Source organism: Carlito syrichta, unplaced genomic scaffold, assembly GCF_000164805.1.
Source record: "Carlito syrichta isolate Samal-C Ts95f unplaced genomic scaffold, Tarsius_syrichta-2.0.1 Scaffold315119, whole genome shotgun sequence".
Taxonomy (NCBI): domain Eukaryota; kingdom Metazoa; phylum Chordata; class Mammalia; order Primates; family Tarsiidae; genus Carlito; species Carlito syrichta.
In genome coordinates, this window is record NW_007259215.1 from 505,409 (window position 1) to 522,931 (window position 17,523).

A 17,523-nucleotide genomic window follows, 5' to 3' on the forward strand; every position below is an offset into this window, starting at 1 on the left:
TCATCTCTACAATAAATTAAAAAATTAGCCGGGCATGGTAGCACGCGCCTGTAGTTCCAGCTACTTGGAAGGCTGAGGCGGAAGTGTCGTTGGAGCCCAGCAGGTCGAGGGCAACAGAGTGAGACTCCAACTCAAAAAAAAAAAAGAAATGGCACATACATTACTATTTCTTTTTTTTTGTTAAAGTAAAATATATTTTTAACAGAGGTGCCAAAATACAGTTTTTTTCTCTTTTAATTTTTATTTTAAAATTGTGGGGTACAATTCAGGGTCAGGTATACAAATATTCATTGAACAGGTACCCTTGTTGATGAGGTGTGCCCCCATGTTACTATTTCAAAATGCTCTGAACAAATAGTTTCAATGATAATATCATTCCTTCATAAATTCTAACCAGTTCATCTTGTTGTAAATTATATTGACAAAATAATTTACAAGCATAAATTCTAACCAGTTTATTTTGTTGTAAATTATATTGACAAAATAAAGCATACTGGTAGTATATATTATAGCAGGACTTAAACAATTTATATTATACTATATGTATTTACATATCAGTTCTTTATAACTGGGTACTAATCTGAATTACATTCATTTTAAATCATACATTTAGAGTTTATGCCACACTAAATGATGTAAAGCTAAAGAGTTTTTGAGAAGTCACTTGGACTTCTCAAAAAGTATTTAAAACCTACCTGCATTTCTGGTTGTAAGATACATCATCTTTTTCTTTTTTTTGCTACTTATAGTTCCACAAAAAGGTCCTGAAGGATGATAAGACAAATATAATTTAAACAATGTGCCAGAATGTAAAAAAAAGTTGCCTTATAATATTCTATAGGGATGGGAGAATTATATTCTCAATGTTGCATCCTGGAAGCAAAAGGGGGTGGGGGGTGAGTTAAGCCATTGAATCTTTATACTCTACTAGCAAGTGGCAGAAAGTGACCTAAACTTTACTTTTAGAGCAAAAAAATAAAGCAGATGGGAGGGCTTAATTCTAGATATATTTTAAATAAGTTCATTTGCTTATTTGGACAAAAGAGGCAAAGAAAGGTGGCCACAGAGGACTGCTTGTTACTTATGGTGTTGGACTCATCACCTGAATTGTCCCAGTCTCTTCTGACAAATGCCTTTCTCTTCTCTTCCAGGAACTGGCTTGGGATGAGACCAGCACTTCCTCCCTCTTTTACATGGCTAGCCTAGAATCAAATTAATGAATTGTGACCAACATTGAAACCATATTCTAATAAGTGGGAGAAGCAGTGGTCAGTAAAAACAAGTCACATTTGCTCTTAATAACAACCATGAGATTTAATTGAAATTAACCTAAAATTCTTTATACTTGTCAACTGGTAATGACATTTTGTGACCAAAATACAAAAGTATACAGGCTGTTTAAGTTATTAAAACTTTTAATCTATAATATTAAGTTAGTCAAAAGGGGGAAAGAAGACGATATTGGGAACATAGTGTGTAGATTTTAACTAATTCTACTAGGAATCTGAATAGCTCGAGAGGCTGTAATTTAAAACAGGTAAAACTTTGACCTAACATTAAAAAAATAAAAAACAACTTTTAAAATAAAATTCAAAGAGAAATATTTTAAAATAGTGGTTGGAGAACTGGCTGCCAGTGGTTTATCTCACAAAGTTAGTGTCTTTATCTTTACAACTAGCATAGAAAATTTGGTACAATTTTTAATGACTAAAGTCCTGAAAAATAGAATTAAGGTAATGGACTATCAAAATGCAGGAAAAGATTGAAATTAATACAAACTCACTAATATCTGTCCATATTGTCACAGCCCCTAGAGAAGGGCATAGAAAGGGCTCAAAGTGCTCCTGTACATTCCTGGACAATATTCCTGAGAGCCAATAAAAGGTGCACTTCCCCTTATCTCCTATGCACTACCAGTAAGTCTTCAGGGAAATCCTTGACTTCTCTGTAGTCTATGCCCAATCAACTGAAAGATGCAAATCTCTATCTACTCCCTTTTTCTGAGTGTTTATAAGTTTGAATAATATAGTATCAATATAATCATAAACCTTGCGATATGTATAACTTTTGTAATCCTAAGTTTTGTGATTTGTATAACTTTTACATAATGCATGATGTCTTAGGCCTTGTAATCTCCCTTTACTCTACAGCAAGCTTGATTAACACTTCTGCCGGGGCCCCACTGATAAAAGCTATGAGATACCTCTAATACCTGGCACCAGAAAGTCTGGACCAAAAAATGTCACTAGCAATAAATGTGGCTGAAACTCAAGTTCTATACAATGTTCTGCTGGTCACATGGCTAATGTATAGGTACTAACAACTCTGGACTTATAAAAGTGAACTGTAAAAGCCTGGAGGGTGAGCAGAACCACTTTAGAAAGATCTCAAGTCTGGCTCTGCTCCCTGGATTCAAACTCAGAAATAAACTTCTTTCTACCAGTTCCTTTCCTCTCTGATTTGTAAGTATCAAGGGGAGCAGCTGAGTGTTACCGGATCATAACAAGATAATGGGGACAGAATTAGAAGACAAAACTAAGAGATGGCATTCATAAAAAAAGAGGAAAAAAAAGGAAATTGAAAAAATTTAATAAAGGAAATAGGAAAGGAAAGCAAATTTCGAAAATAAGGTTTCTAAGAAATTCAATGGAAACCTCTTGAAATCATGGATTCTGTTTAGTTTACCCATTTCTTAGTTTCTCACCACACAGTGCACTTATACATAATAACGTCCTCATTTAAGGACACATTAGTAAGATTGTTCTCATTTTGTGATTCATTTCCTCTTAGAAGCCAACATAATTTGTTAGTGCTAATGTGAGATCCCAATATCTCAGTTAATTTTAGAGTTTGGTGTTAAGCTCTTTCCTAGGTCCTTTCCTTTTACTTCTTGTTCTTTAATGAGATTCCCATTTGTTCTGATGGCTTAAAAGATTTCAGACATTGTGATTTGTCAATTTCTCTTATTCTGAATACTGTAAACAAATTCAAAAACAGACTTATTACTGCTGCTAGTGATTTCTGAAAGCTGTATTAGGAGAGACAAAAAAGGACCTCATCACACAGATCTTCTGGAAAATGGAAGGAGGGAAAAATACAGTTGATAACACACATCTTTTTCCATAAACACAGACTTTAATCCCAAACCAAACAAAATGGTTAGAGCAAACCTTCATTTCTCAATAACTGAGAAGAGGTGAGCAAGCAGATGTTAAGACTTTATAAAATCATGCTTTACTTGCCATGAATGTACATGAGAGGAGGAGAAGAGAAACACTACTATTCCCATAGTAAAAGACTCCTAGTCAAAACAAACAAAAACAAAAATTGAAAAGGGATGACCCTAAGTAACTTCTTGCCTAATAGATTTTGTGACAGTCACCCATGTGAAAGAACCAAAGGTCTAATCCCTAAACCATTCGGACAGTAACACAGGCTGGTTAATTCTGCATTTACGGCCGGGTGCAGTGGCTCAAGCCTGTCATCCCAGCACTTTGGGAGGCCAAGGTGAGCAGATTGCCCGAGCCTGTGGTTCAAGAACAGCCTGGGGCAACTTGGTGAGACCTCATCTCTACAATAAAAATCAAAAAATTAGCCGGCCATGGTAGTGCATGTCTGTAGTTCTGGCTACTTGGAAGACTGAGGCGGAAGGATCGCCTGAGCCCAGCAGGTTGATGCTGGGGTGGCAGTGAGTGTGCCACTGCACTCCAGCCTGGGTGATGGAGTGAGACTCCAACTCAAAAAAAAAAAAAAAATGTATTTACTAACAGCAACTCACAAATTCCCTCTCATTTTGGTCTTTTGTCCATAAAATTAGTAGCTATGGAGCAGGAGCTGTACATGTGGGGGAAAAAAAAATCACTGGAACAAATGCTAATACTAATTCAAATGCTAATATTCAGATATTGGCCCAGATCTAAGATTAAAAATAGAAAAGCAGATGAGGAAATTTTGAGAAGCATACTAACCTGCCACCAATTTGGATCTTCTCGGTTTACAATCTGAAGAATTTCTCCTTTGGAAAATTTCAATCCTGCTTCTTTGCAAGGTATTAAATTATCATTGTATGGATTATAATCAAAATGACACTTCACAAATACCTAAAACACATAGCACAATTAAAAATACTACAGATGTATCATTTGCTACTGGACTTTTGAAATCCTTTTCAAACCACTGTGATTTAATTGTAACTGACAATGTATTTAGTATTTCAGACAAGGAACTTGTCTTTTATAAATAAAAACAAGTTATCAGAAGATTAAAAGGATAATTTGGTATAAGAAGATAAATATATATTAATATTATTTTAAAACTTCATTTCTATTTTAACATCTAATTTTAAAATCAACAGAATTTGATAATCATTCTATTACACCATTCTTCCACTTTCTCCCAATCTTTTCATTTGACTTTCCAACCAACACTGCATAATTTTTAATGCAAGTAAATGTTATGTTTCAATTAACATCCTGAGACAATATATACAGTTGATTTAAGGCATATATTTCAGATGTATTAGAACTGATTTTGTGAAAGGCCCCAAAACCAAAATTAAATACTAAAAATCCTTGAAACTACTTTCTATTTTAATTCATTTATGTATATACATTTCTTTTAAATTTGCTTGATCAATAAAAGTATGCCAGTTATCACTGTAAGTTATGATCTTTGAAACTTGGACTATTTTGCTTATTCACTTTAATTTGAATTCTAATTAAGTTATACATTTTTTAGTAGTTGATGGCAAGCTCGGACCAACTGCTTCTTAAAATAGACTTGTTTTATACGTATTTGTAGAAATTAAAATTTTATCTTCTAAAGAATTGCCTTTGTATTAATCAGCATGTAAACTTTAACAAGCAAGAAAGCACATAATTAGTCAAAATAACAATGTAATTTATTTCTATTTGTTTATCATACTTCTATAAGCATACAAGATATTTAAATAACACAAGTAGATATATTATTAGTGTTGCAAAAGTAATGTGATCAATGTGCACTAAAATAATTATAAAATAACTAAATTTGGGAACATGTAATAAAATCGTAGTTATTTACAATTAAATGATTTTCAATAACTCTGGAAAGGCTAAATATTAATGCTTAAAAAATGAGTATGCAAATAATTTTTTTCCTGATTTACAATTTTGTAACTATCTAAAAAGCAAGCATACAAACATTAAGATTACTAAAGTATGACAATCGGCTAACTTGACAGTAGCGTGCAGCTCAATGTTTTGACAATGGGAAAAACCTAAGATAATTAAGTTTAGTCAAGGGAAATGTAGCTGACTGATAAGACAGAAAAACAGAGTACCAGAAAATGTTCTGGAATGACATCATACCTGACGGACAGGTGCTAGATGCCTCTCCATAGTGGTGCAACACTAAAAATATATTTTTAAATTGTATAAATAAAGCCAGGATTTTCATTTATAATAAATTAACAAAATACAAATAACTGACCCATTTTATTGCTTCACTCATTTGGTAAAGCAACTACCTCTCTAATTAATTGTCCACAGGTATAATACCTGCAAATTATAAATGACAGAAGCAAAACATTAGAAGTGTTTGAAATGAGGCAGGAAAAAAGGGCTGATATGCTAAGTTATAAAAATACCTGCATGCTGCTGCTTCTTACTTCTCAAGAGAGGCGCATGCAGTGAAGAATATTAAGAGCATACTGTCATCTAACCATGAATGTGTTTATCAATCTTATGTGTGGGACAGAATACATTTTGTAATCATAAAATTCAGAAAATTTACAAGATAGTCCAAATTTCAAATATTCATGTCCCCAATACCCTGAACATCACATCGTTCTTAGAAGTGGAATACAAACTACATATCTCAAAGATAAAAGATTTCTGGAAGAAACCATTCTTATTTTTCACTTATTAAACTAATTTTGGAATATTATTTTTATGTTCAAACTCAGATTAACCTGATTTTACTTTGAACTCTGAAAATGTCTGAAAAATCAATTAAGCCAATCTTTGATCTAAGTAGTTTGTAATATCTTAAGATCATTAAAAATATGGCTAGATTTAGTATAATTATACTTTTTATTTATTTTATTTATTTATTTTTTAATCAATATTTTTTATTTTGATATTTTGGGGTACAGTTTAGGGTTAGGTATACAAATACGCTTCGTTCAGGCACCCTTGTTGATAAGGGGTGTCTCCTCGTTCCCAGACAGATATTGACTACTGTTAATCCCGTCTCCCTTCCCCTCCACCCCATAGTTTCTCACCACTGTCAGTCTTTTTTTTAATAGTTTTACAGTGGATGTTCAAGGTCCACTATATGAGTGAGAACATGTGATACTCAGATCTTTGTTTCTGTGCGAGATCACTCAGTATTATTGACTCTAGTTCCATCCAGGTTGCTGCGAAATTCATGATTTTGTTCTTTTTTATGGCTGTATAGTATTCCATCGTGTATATGTGCCATATGTTTTTAATCCAGTCCTCTTTTGATGGACAGCATGGTTGGTTCCAGGTTCTTGTTATTGTGAACAATGCTGCGATAAACATTCGTGTGCAGGTATCTTTTTGACAAAGTGATCTGAGTTCTTCAGGGTATATTCCCAGCAGGGGGATTGCAGGGTCATATGGGAGGTTGATATTTAGAGATTTTAGGAATTGCCACACTGCTTTCCACAGAGGTTGCACTAGTTTACACTCCCACCAACAGTTTAGAAGTGTTCCCTTTTTGCCACACCCTCTCCAGCAACTGTTATTTTTTGAGTTATTGATAATTGCCATTCTGACTGGATTTAGGTGGCAAGGACACACCCTCATGGAAATTGGAACTGGCATCCAATTCCTGAACAAAACCCGAAACCCACAGGCCATAAGAGGTAAGAAGGACAAGTGGGATCTCATTAAACTGACAAGTTTCTGCAAGGCCAAAGAAACCATCAAGAGAGCAGGGAGACAGCCTACAGACTGGGAAAAAGTATTTGCCAACTCCAGGTCTGACAAAGGCTTAACATTTTGGATCTACAAGGAACTCAAACGTGCTGAAAAGAAAAAAACAAACAACCCCATTATAAAATGGGCAAAAGATATGAACAGACACTTCACAAAGGAAGACATCCGAGCAGCCAACAGACACATGAAAAAATGTTCAACCTCACTAATCATCAGGGAGATGCAAATATAATTATATTTTATTACATGCATTTTAAAGTTCTATACTAATAGGCTATGGCTGTTAACTGTTCATTAACTATTAAGAAGTTACTAAACACTACCTACTAAAATATTTCAAATTCATATTGTAATTACTAAAAGAACTGATGACTAACAATTTAAAGTAGAACAGACAAAAGGAAGTACAAAAGGCTTTTAAACACAGATGTTCAACCTTACTTAGAATAGAAATACAAATTAAAACTACGTTAAGAAAAACATTTTTTTTTTCCTAGCAGAAATCCCAGTATTGGTAACATTCTGTAAATAGGACTGTGGGTTAATAAGGCATTTTCCTAACGGGCTTGTGGAAGAATGGTTCAACCCCTTGGGAGGACAATTTGGCAGCAGTTATCAAGATTACAAATGTATAAACCCTCTGACCTAGTAATCCACTTCTGGGAATGTATTCAACAGCTATATTACTCCGATACATTCAGAATGACTTATGCACAAGTCTTAACTACTGAATTATTCCTAATAGTAAAGACTGGAAGCAACCTAATTATTTAACAATAGAGAACCAGTTAAACAAATGATGTTAAGTCTATGTAATGTAGCATTACATAGTTGTTAAAAAAGGGTGTGTGTGTACCAGTAAGGGTGTACCAATAAGGAAAGATCCTCAAGATACACGGTAAAGTGATAAAAATAAGATTCAAAATAGCATGTGTACTATGCAGCCTTTTCATAAAAAGGAGGTGAAAGGGAAGTAAGAATATGTGATTTTTATTTGTTTGCAAAAGAATGAAGACACTCTGGGAAGATAAACAGCATGGTTTCTTTCTGTTTGGAGGGGTGAGGACTAGTTGGCAGTGGAAATGATTCAGAGGGAAATTTCAGCTGAAAACATATTTATATATGTATTTATTGAGCTATTCATAAATTAAAATTTTAAGGTAATAAAGATAAAATGACTCCCTTTCTGACTTAGATGAAGTAACAAGGATCCTCCAACTTGAAACTAAAAAAACCCCAAAAAACCAAAAAACCAAAAAAACCAAAATTGGACAAACATAAACAAAAAACCAAAATTGGACAGAGTGTCTGTCCTTAAAGACGTTAGAGATCAGGTAATGAAGACTGAGATCCCTAAAAGATGGAAACAAACAAGATGAGCTGCACAATTGCCCCCAGCTAACAGCACAGACAGTTTCCAGGTTGCAACTCAGGAAGGGATTCTCCAGATGAAGCCCGGTGGTCTCCAGGTTGAGGAGATGAACTGGGAGACCAGGGAGATGAAGGCGGCTACAGTACATAGAACAGGATGTCAGGGAGAAAAGAGCTGCTCAGAGAGTGAGCTGAGAATTGTGAGGGATTCCCCATGGCCTTCAGCTGAGTACTACTTAGTGCTTGAGCATGAGGACGATACCCGAGACCTCTCTTGTGCAACTCTTTCCTCATTAATGGCAAAGAATAATTTGAAAACATTACAGGGAACAATATATGGAAGTTGAATATGGTCAAGAATGGTTTCTCTTCTCACCAGACTGAGTGGAAAAACCCTTATAATTCATGAGACATTGGGTAGAGTACTTAGACTACGTTGCAGTTGCACCTAACAAAGTTTAAAAAGCAAGGAATGAAAACCAAACTACTTACAAGTAATTTCATTGTATCCTAGAACAAAGCTTAAGTGTATTTTTAATATAAAAATATCCAGCACCTAACAAGGTAAAATTCATGATGTCTGGCAGCAATCAAAAATGGCCAGGCATGCAAAGGAACAGAAAATATAAACTTTAGCAAGAAGAAAAATCATTCAATTAAGAGTGGCCCAGAAATGACACATATGATAGAATTAGTAAACAAGAACATTACAATAATTATTTCAGCTTTACATATTATTTTCATGTGTTCAAGAAGCTAGAGAAAATATTAAGCACATTAAGTAGACACATGCAGATATAAAAAAGACCCAATTTGAACTTCTAGAAATGAAAAACCAAAATGTTTGAGATTAAAAAAATCACCAGGTTTGACTAATAGACATTGCCAAAGAAAAGATTAGTAAATCCAAAGACATAGCAGTGGAAAATATCCAACATGAAAAATACAGAGGAGACTGACTGAAATAAATTAACACATCAGTGAGCTGTAGAACAACTTCAAGAGCCTAATATACATGTAATTGAAGTCACCAAAGGACAGGGGAAACAGAGGAATAGAAAATATATTTGAAGAAACCATCATCAATATTTTTACAAATTTAATGAAACTAACAGTCTTTTCAACAAACAGAGCTGAAGAAATTGGATATTCATAAGCAAAAAAATAAACTTCCATCTTTTCCTCATATCCTATAATTAGCACAGTAAATAGATCATAGACCCAGGTATAAAACAGAATTTTTATGTAAAACTTGAAGAAAATATAGAAGAAAATCTTTGTGAGCCTGTGTTGTACAACAATTTTTTATCCAAACAACAAAAGCAAGAGTCAAATATGGAATACATTGGACTTCATCAAGATTAAGAACTTCTGCTTCTTGAATGACACTGTTAACGGAATGAAAAGACAAGACGAAGTCTTGGCAGATCCTAATTCTAATGAAGCACTTGTATCCAGAATATATAAAGGATACTTTATATAAGAAAACAAACAACTCAAAACATGGACAAAAGATTTGCAGACACTTTACCAAAGCAGACATAAGTATGGCAAATAAGTACATAAAAAGATGTTCAATATTATTAGTTATTAGGAAAAAGTAAAATCACAATGAGATACCACGGTTGCTGGGTGGGGTGTGGTGCAACACTCATGGGTCCTCTGACTCACTGCAGACAGGAATTTCAGAGTGGTCAGTAAAGTTTTTAAACATAATGTATTAGAGAGAGAGAGAGAGAAAGGGAGAGATATAGAAGAATGTGCCTTGGCATGAGAATCTTGGAGAAAGACTGCATTTTTGCACTTAGCAAAAAAGTGGATATAGCCACTTAGTGAGTAGTATGTTAATAAGTGGGCCACAGGTATCCTCTGTTCCAGCATCTCTCCACCTCTGATGGGGGGGTGTGGCCTTTTCATGGAACACGCATTTTGCTTTGATAGACTGGCTTGCCAGACTTTGTGACTACGTTAATTTATGAGTTGAAAGCTGGTCTGATTATTATTTCTATAGCTTTCAGATTCCTGGTCAGAGAACCACCTTAACCGGCTTTTCCTTTGATGAGCTAAGAGGGTAGGGTGGACTGGAAGTCCACAATGAGTCAACATTCTAGCCCACAGGGCAGTCCGGCCTACAATCAGGACATCTGGACGATTCCCTATTTAAACTAAAAACTGCCTTCAAGAAATTTATCTATGTCTAATCTACGGTAACTACCCTGCCTCACCACCACACAGCTATTAGAATGGCTAATATTAAAAAGACTGACCCTATCAAATGTTAGCAAATATGTGGAGTAATTGAAACTCTCATACAATGCTAGAGAACATTTAAGTTGGAACACTCACTTTTGAAAACAGTTTTGTCATTTCTTCTAAAGTTCAAGGTATACCTACCCTTATGACCCAATCTTTCAACCCCTTGGTATTTTCCCAAGAGTCTAACATCTAAATGTTCATAGCAGTTTTACTTGTAAAAGTCCCAAGCGAATAGTAACAAAAAATGTTAATCAGTTAATAAACAAACCATAGTATGTCTAGCCATGCAATGAAATACTACCTGTCAATAAAAAGAAGTGAACTATCAATACATATAACAACACAAATGAACCTCAAGATGATTAGGCTGAGTGAAAGAAGCCAGATCAAAAAAACAAAACAACAACAAAAAAACCCCCAAACAAAATCCAAAAAAGAATGTATGCATGATTCCATATATAGAAAAATATGGAAAATGCAAACTAGAGTGACAGAAAGCAGAGCAGTAGTTGCCTGGAGTGGGGCGGGGAGGGAGGGGTGAAGGGCGCAGGAAGGGAGGATTGGAAATGGACACAAGGAAATTTCTGGGGGTGATAGGTATCTTCATTAACTCAACTGTTTTGATGATTTCACAGATGCATACGTATGTCAAATTGTATGCTTTAAATATATGCTATTTAAACAAACTTTATCTCAAAGATATTTCTTAAAAGATTAAAAAATAAAGTATTGAGAAAATAAATATTGCACAGCAATATGCTGTGCTTTTGCAAATGAAAATTAACAGGAGAAAAGAAAAAAAGTTGATGAAATGGCTGGACTATTTCCACTGTGACCCTGATGTCAAATCTGAAGGCAGCTAGTAATCTGTTTAGGAATGTGCTGGCTATAGATAGTCTAAGTGTTGCTTATAGAACCTAGTCCCCCAAAGCCATAGTTCCAGATCCTTCAGAATCTACACACCAGTGTGACTGACAAGACGGTGAAAAAAGTGATAATTGTTGCTAAGAGGTTCTCCACACAACGGTTGAGGTGATCAAGGAAGGACATTTTTTTCTAATCATTTTTAGTGCATTAACTTGATCTTTTTGGTTAAATACAGACATACACACACATTTTGGGAATAGCAAGAAGATTAGAATACATATTTGGTTAAAAAAGCTTTGAGAAACATTTCACATTCCTTTTTGGTAAATATCTAGGAGTCACAAATTTTAGCTTCAGTTAGTCAAATACATTTTATCAAAAAATCTATTAACCTAGCCTTCTCAGAATTACTAATCAGCTGGGATCGGTGGCTGAGCCTGCAATCGGAGGCTAAGGTGAGTGGATTGCCTGAGCCTATGGACTCAAGACCAGCCCGGGCAACTTGGTAAGATCTCATCTCTACAAAAAATCAAAAATTAGCTGGGTATGGTAGTACATGCCTGTAGTTTCAGCTATTAGGAAGGCTGAGGTGGAAAGATCGTCAGAGCCCAGCAGGTTGACGCTGGGGTGGCCGTGAGTGTGCCACTGCGCTCCAGCCTGGAAGACGGAGTGAAACTCCAACTCAATTAAAAAAAAAAAAGAATAACACTGATCATAAATTTATATCACACTTGAGTCCTTGTTCATGCAAGGAGTGCTTTTACTTGTAGATTTAGTTAGTTTTAATAATGTAATTAATCATCATGGACTTGCCACCCCAATCCAAGGCTAAAACCATACTTGGTTCCCTGACCTTATTCCATCCCACTGTCCTGGCTTTCCCAACCAAAAGGCCCCTCACTCTGGATCTTGTGTTCACAAACTCCTTGCTTTTAGTATTGTATATAGTATTAATACATCTATATGTACTCTTTAAAATTATGTATTTAATTTAAACTTAAAAAATAACATGCTATATGCATGTAATCTTTTGGAGTTTAGATGTTTATTAACATGTTTCCTGCTGTACATATATAAGAACTGCTCTAGGAAATTACTGAAGTTTGGTAATTCAGCTTTAAGAGAGAAGTCTAAGAGGGAACATTCAACTCTAAGAGAGAATTACTAAACCTTTTTCCCACCCAATGTGTTTATACCAATTTACATTGCCACCGGCAACGTAGAAGATATGCTGTAGATTCACAGCTATAATTTCTGTCACTGAATGGTATCTCACATCATGATTTTAAATATATCTTCATATGTTTACTGACCATGCCACTTTTTACTTGATTTTTATATACTAAGTAAAACAGAAACATAATTTCAAATAGTATCCCTATCAATAACCAATTTCCCCCCATTCATTGAAACATATGAAAGTATTATGTATGTGCAGGTCTCTCTCCGAGCTCTCTTGTCCATTGATCATGCTGTTGATTCTTTGGCCAACACTGTAATATCTTAAGTCTTAAACATTAATAATAAGCTACCATTCCTTCTTTCCACCTCCTCAGAAGTGTTCTGGCTATTCATCATATCAAATTCCATGAAAAACCCCATTGGAATTTTAATTGGAATTCCACTGAATCTACAAGTCAATTTGAGGAAAACTGACATCTTCACAATATTGTCTTCCCATCCATGATATATGTTTACTTAGATCCTCTTTATCATTCTTCTGGGTTAAGGCCTACAATTTTTTGTTAGATTTATTCCTAGACATAAATGTGACATTTTCTGACTCTATTGTAAATGATGTCTTAGCTACTTTTCTAGATGTTTGCTGATGATATATGAAAATGCAATTGATTTTTGTATATTGATCTTATTTTCACTGTAGAGATGAGGTCCCACTAAATTGCCTGGGCTGGTCTCGAACCCACGGGCTCAGGCAATCTACTCGCCTCGGGTTCCCAAAGTGCTGGGATTTCAGGCTGAGGCACCGAGACCGGGTTATTGATCTTATTTTCAAGTACCTTGCTAAACTCTATTATTTCTAATAAAATTTGTAGTTTTGGGGGAGTTCTATGCAAAACTTCCCATTTGTAAATAAGAACTTTTATTTTCTCCTTTCTAAACCTTTTGCTTTTATACTTTATTTTTGTTGTATTATACTTACGGAACCATCAAAAAATATGGAATAGAAGTGGTACTACTAAACATCGTTCTCTTATTCTTAATTTTTTTTTTAAACTAGGCAAAGGCTGGTTCCTTTTTTTTTTGAGTTGGAGTCTCACTCTGTCGCCCAGGCTGGAGTGCAGTGGCACACTGTTGGGTTCTGGAGATACCTCCACCTCAACCTTTCAAGTAGCTGGAACTACAGGAACATGCTACCATGACTGGCTAATTTTTGATTTTTTGTAGAGAGGAGGTCTTGCCAAATTGCCTGAGCTGGTCTTGAACCCTCAGATTCAGGCAATCCACTTGCCTTGGCCTCCCAGAATGCCGGGATTACAGGCTGAGCCACTGAGCCTGGCCGTTACCTTTGTTTTAAACTTTATTTTCTGGCTTCTTTGGCTAATTAATTACAAACAAATAATTGTATATAAGCAATAATTAAAAAGTAGCAGTGTTCAAGGGCCTTGGAATTTACATTCATATCCTAAACAAAAACTTTAAAAGCAGTCAAAATTCTTGAAGTTTTATTTTATTTTTTTAGATGTTGAATCAATTCATTTTGCCTCATTGTTGGAAACCTCATCAAAATTCTGAACAAGATTGCCCAGCTCCCCAATGGCAAGTGGTACTTTTCCATCCAGCTCCTGCCAGTGTCCTCAGGCTTGCTGACACCAAGCTGGTTTAAGATGCCAGGTGGCATTTCTATCAGCTGCTTTGCCTCAGCATGGCTGGTAATAGTGAAAGTGTTTGCCATCAGAAATGTCTGAACATTAGGATTGTTAAGTAGATCACCACTCTCTGGTTTGCAAACACACAGAGATACTGCTTATTCCTAATATCTTTAAAGACAACTGAAGATTTTATCTGTTGCAACAGATAATGTTTGTTATATCACCTGAGGGCAGTTCCTGTTTGTCACTGCACAATTGTGCCTAAAGTTTGGCAAGTTTCTCTTGGTTTATCATGGTCTTTGGTTTCATTAGGAGTGAAAATGTAGCTTCCTGCGGTTGGCATTTGAAGTCTCAGGCAGACCAACTGATCCAGTTTCTGATTATAAAGGGAAAGTTTCTAACATTGAACTATTCAGAATAATGTTTGTTCTAGTTTTTAAAAAATTAAATTAAGGAGGTTCCCTTCTGTTTCTAATTTACTAAACTTTAAAAAAAAAACCATAAATAGGTATTGAATTTTATTAGAGTCTCCACTGAGGTTCTCTTTCATCTATTTATGCTCTTAGTTACATTTATGAACTTTTTTTTTTAAGAGAAGTAGCTTTTATTTCCTTGTTTTGCAAATAAAGCTGGCTGAATTGGTTACTTTTTGGTGATTAGTCAAAGAGACCAAATCCCATATCTTTGTCCGACTCCTCCGACTCTTCCTTGACTTTAACCTTGGCCAGAGCTGCAGGGGCAGCAGGAACAGCAGTGGCAGCAGCAGACACAAAGGCAGATGTATCAGTCAAGAAGGCCTTGACCTTTTCAGCAAGTGGGAAGGTGTAATCAGTCTCCACAGACAAAGCCAGGACTCGTTTGTATCCATTGATAACAGAATGGGGTACTGATGCAACCATTGGATAACCAATCTGCAGACAAAAACTGGCAACACTGCAGACACCCTCCAAGAAGCCAGAATGCAGTTTCCTCAGTGATGTCAAGTACTTCAGAACTGTAGATGCTGCTATCGTTGAACACCTGCTGGATGATCAGCCCAAAGGAGAACGGGGAGATGTTCAACATGTTCAGCAGCGTGGCTTCACTGGCTCCCTCTTTGTCTCCAGTCTTAATCAGCTGCACATAACTCAGGATTTCAATGGCACCTCTGGAGATTTCAGTGGTCATTCCTAATGCCTGGAAGAAGGAGGTCTTCTCAGGCCCCAGGCCGGTGTTCTGGGCTGGCACAGTGACTTCACATGGGGCAATGGCACCAGCACGGGCAGCAGCTGACACCTTGTTGGCCAGCAGCATGTCCTGGATCTCAGTGAGGTCCTCCTTGGTGAACACAAAGCCTACCTTCCTCCGGATATGAGGCAATAGTTTCTCCAGAGTTGGGTTGTTTTCCAGATGCCCTCAGATGACCTTGTGCATCATGATGTTCTTGCTCATCAGTACCACAGCCTTCCCTTGGAGGGACATGCGGATCTGCTGCATCTTCTTGGAGAACATATTGTGTGCACCCACAATGAAGCATTTTGGATAGTCATCCAAAAGTTGGATGATCTTAAGGAAGTAGTTGGACTTCCAGGTCACCCTAGGCATCACGATGGTGAATCGGGGATTGCCACGAAGGGTTTAAAGATGATGTGCCTGGCGAGAGGAGCCATTTATGAAGTTTCTAATATGAAACTTTCCTAATATACCTGGAATAAATCCAGCTTGAACAAGTTGTATTGTCCTTTTTATACACCCAATTGAATCAGATTTGCTATATTTTGTTGAGAATTTTAGCTGTATGTCCTTGAGTGAAATTGTCCTATAATTTCTTTTTTTATAATGTGTTTGGCATCCAGGTCATGCTGGCCTCCAAGAATTACTAAGAGAGAATTCCCATCAGTTTGGCCTTACTAAACAAATGGAATTATGAATAGCCTCTGGGAACCTAAACTATATGTAAGTTGAAGAACTTGAAAATTGGCTACAACTTTTAACCCACCTTGGCCTCAAATTTAAAAATACAAATCTTTATGTACCATAAAAGATTTTGAGCTTTTAGCAAGTCCCTCAAATGACTCTGATAAAGATGATTCACTTACTACACTTTGAAACCACTATCTGATAGGCAGAGCTTCTGGCTTCCATCTGCTCTCTCAACAGTCCAATGCTGAAACAGCCTCCACAGTACTGCATGGTGGAACTTCTAGTCAAAGAATTGAAATAGTTAAATGCCCTTGCTTCCCCATAGTATCTCTTAGGATGCTCATGGTTTGTTGAGTCCTGGTTTATGTCTATTATTCCAGCATAGTGAGTAATAGTTTTACTTTTCATTAAAAAAAAATCCCAATTTGAATATATATTAGCCCTCTTTTGGAAGGTTAGACATTGTAGTCTCTTTTCGTTTCTATAAAAGGTTAGGCCTGAGATTGCCTCAGGCTTGTATGATTCCTTACCTATTTCAATCCTCTCCTCCAGCTCTAAATGCTAAGTAAAAAGCAGAATTTGAGAGGGTATGGGTGAGGAAAGTTTATGTTTAAATCAAGGATAAATATCCTTGCATTTCATGGCATTCAGTTCAGCGAGTACAAAATGTACAAAGGAATTTAGGCCAAAACCCTAGTTATTAATATTACAGAAATTTATTTTGCCTGTAAGAGTGTCTGATAGTCATGGCAAGCTATAAGAATTCTGAAGCTTGGACCACAAAGAAAGAAAAAAAGTCTTCCTGTCACAATTAACACATAATAATAAATAAATAAATTCTAGATTTTGCTCTTCCAATCTACTTAGGTCCAAGACAGGCCTCATGTTGTCACAAATAAATATGTGCCAACTGAGGAATAAAGGTAGCCTGAGAGGTACCAGTAATATGAAATGTCTAAGTTCTAATATCATTTTATTTTTCACAATTATTTTCCTTGAGGATCAGGAAATACATTTTAACCAAAGTTCATTGCAAGCCTATTTATTTTCAGAAGTCCAATTTACATGCTAATAGTCATGACTAAATAATCTAGCCTATCTTTGAAAGAACAATTTAAAACAGGCATTCAACGAATGTTATTTCAAAGAATTGTATGGAAATGTAAAAACTAGGCTTTTAAACATCTCATATTAACAACGTGAACTAAGATGCACTGGCAGTATCTTATGTATGATAAGCTTATAATTTTGCTCATACATCAAACAATGAATTTCTGGAATAAACCTGAACATTATTAGAAGTATCTATTTCTACATTATCTAGGCTTGAAAAACTTTCCCCTCAGCTCTAA

The 17,523-nt window shown here is 35.7% G+C and overlaps 1 protein-coding gene and 1 pseudogene across 3 annotated transcripts in view; both read right to left on the minus strand.

The window, feature by feature from the left end:
• The window catches only part of MPP6 (membrane palmitoylated protein 6), a 66,878-nt gene that overhangs the window by 24,255 nt on the left and 25,100 nt on the right, over positions 1-17,523 (minus strand). For both annotated transcript variants that reach the window (XM_021706075.1, XM_008072328.2), the window contains exons 6-8: positions 3,969-4,100; positions 1,103-1,202; positions 696-764 (exon numbers count right to left, since the gene is read on the minus strand). In XM_021706075.1, coding sequence (XP_021561750.1) covers positions 696-764; positions 1,103-1,202; positions 3,969-4,100 — 301 coding nt within the window. The remainder of the gene's footprint in view (positions 1-695; positions 765-1,102; positions 1,203-3,968; positions 4,101-17,523) is intronic.
• On the minus strand, positions 14,855-15,853 carry LOC103274913 (annotated as a pseudogene). Its single transcript, XR_505283.1, has one exon. The product of XR_505283.1 is annotated as a 60S acidic ribosomal protein P0 pseudogene (transcript).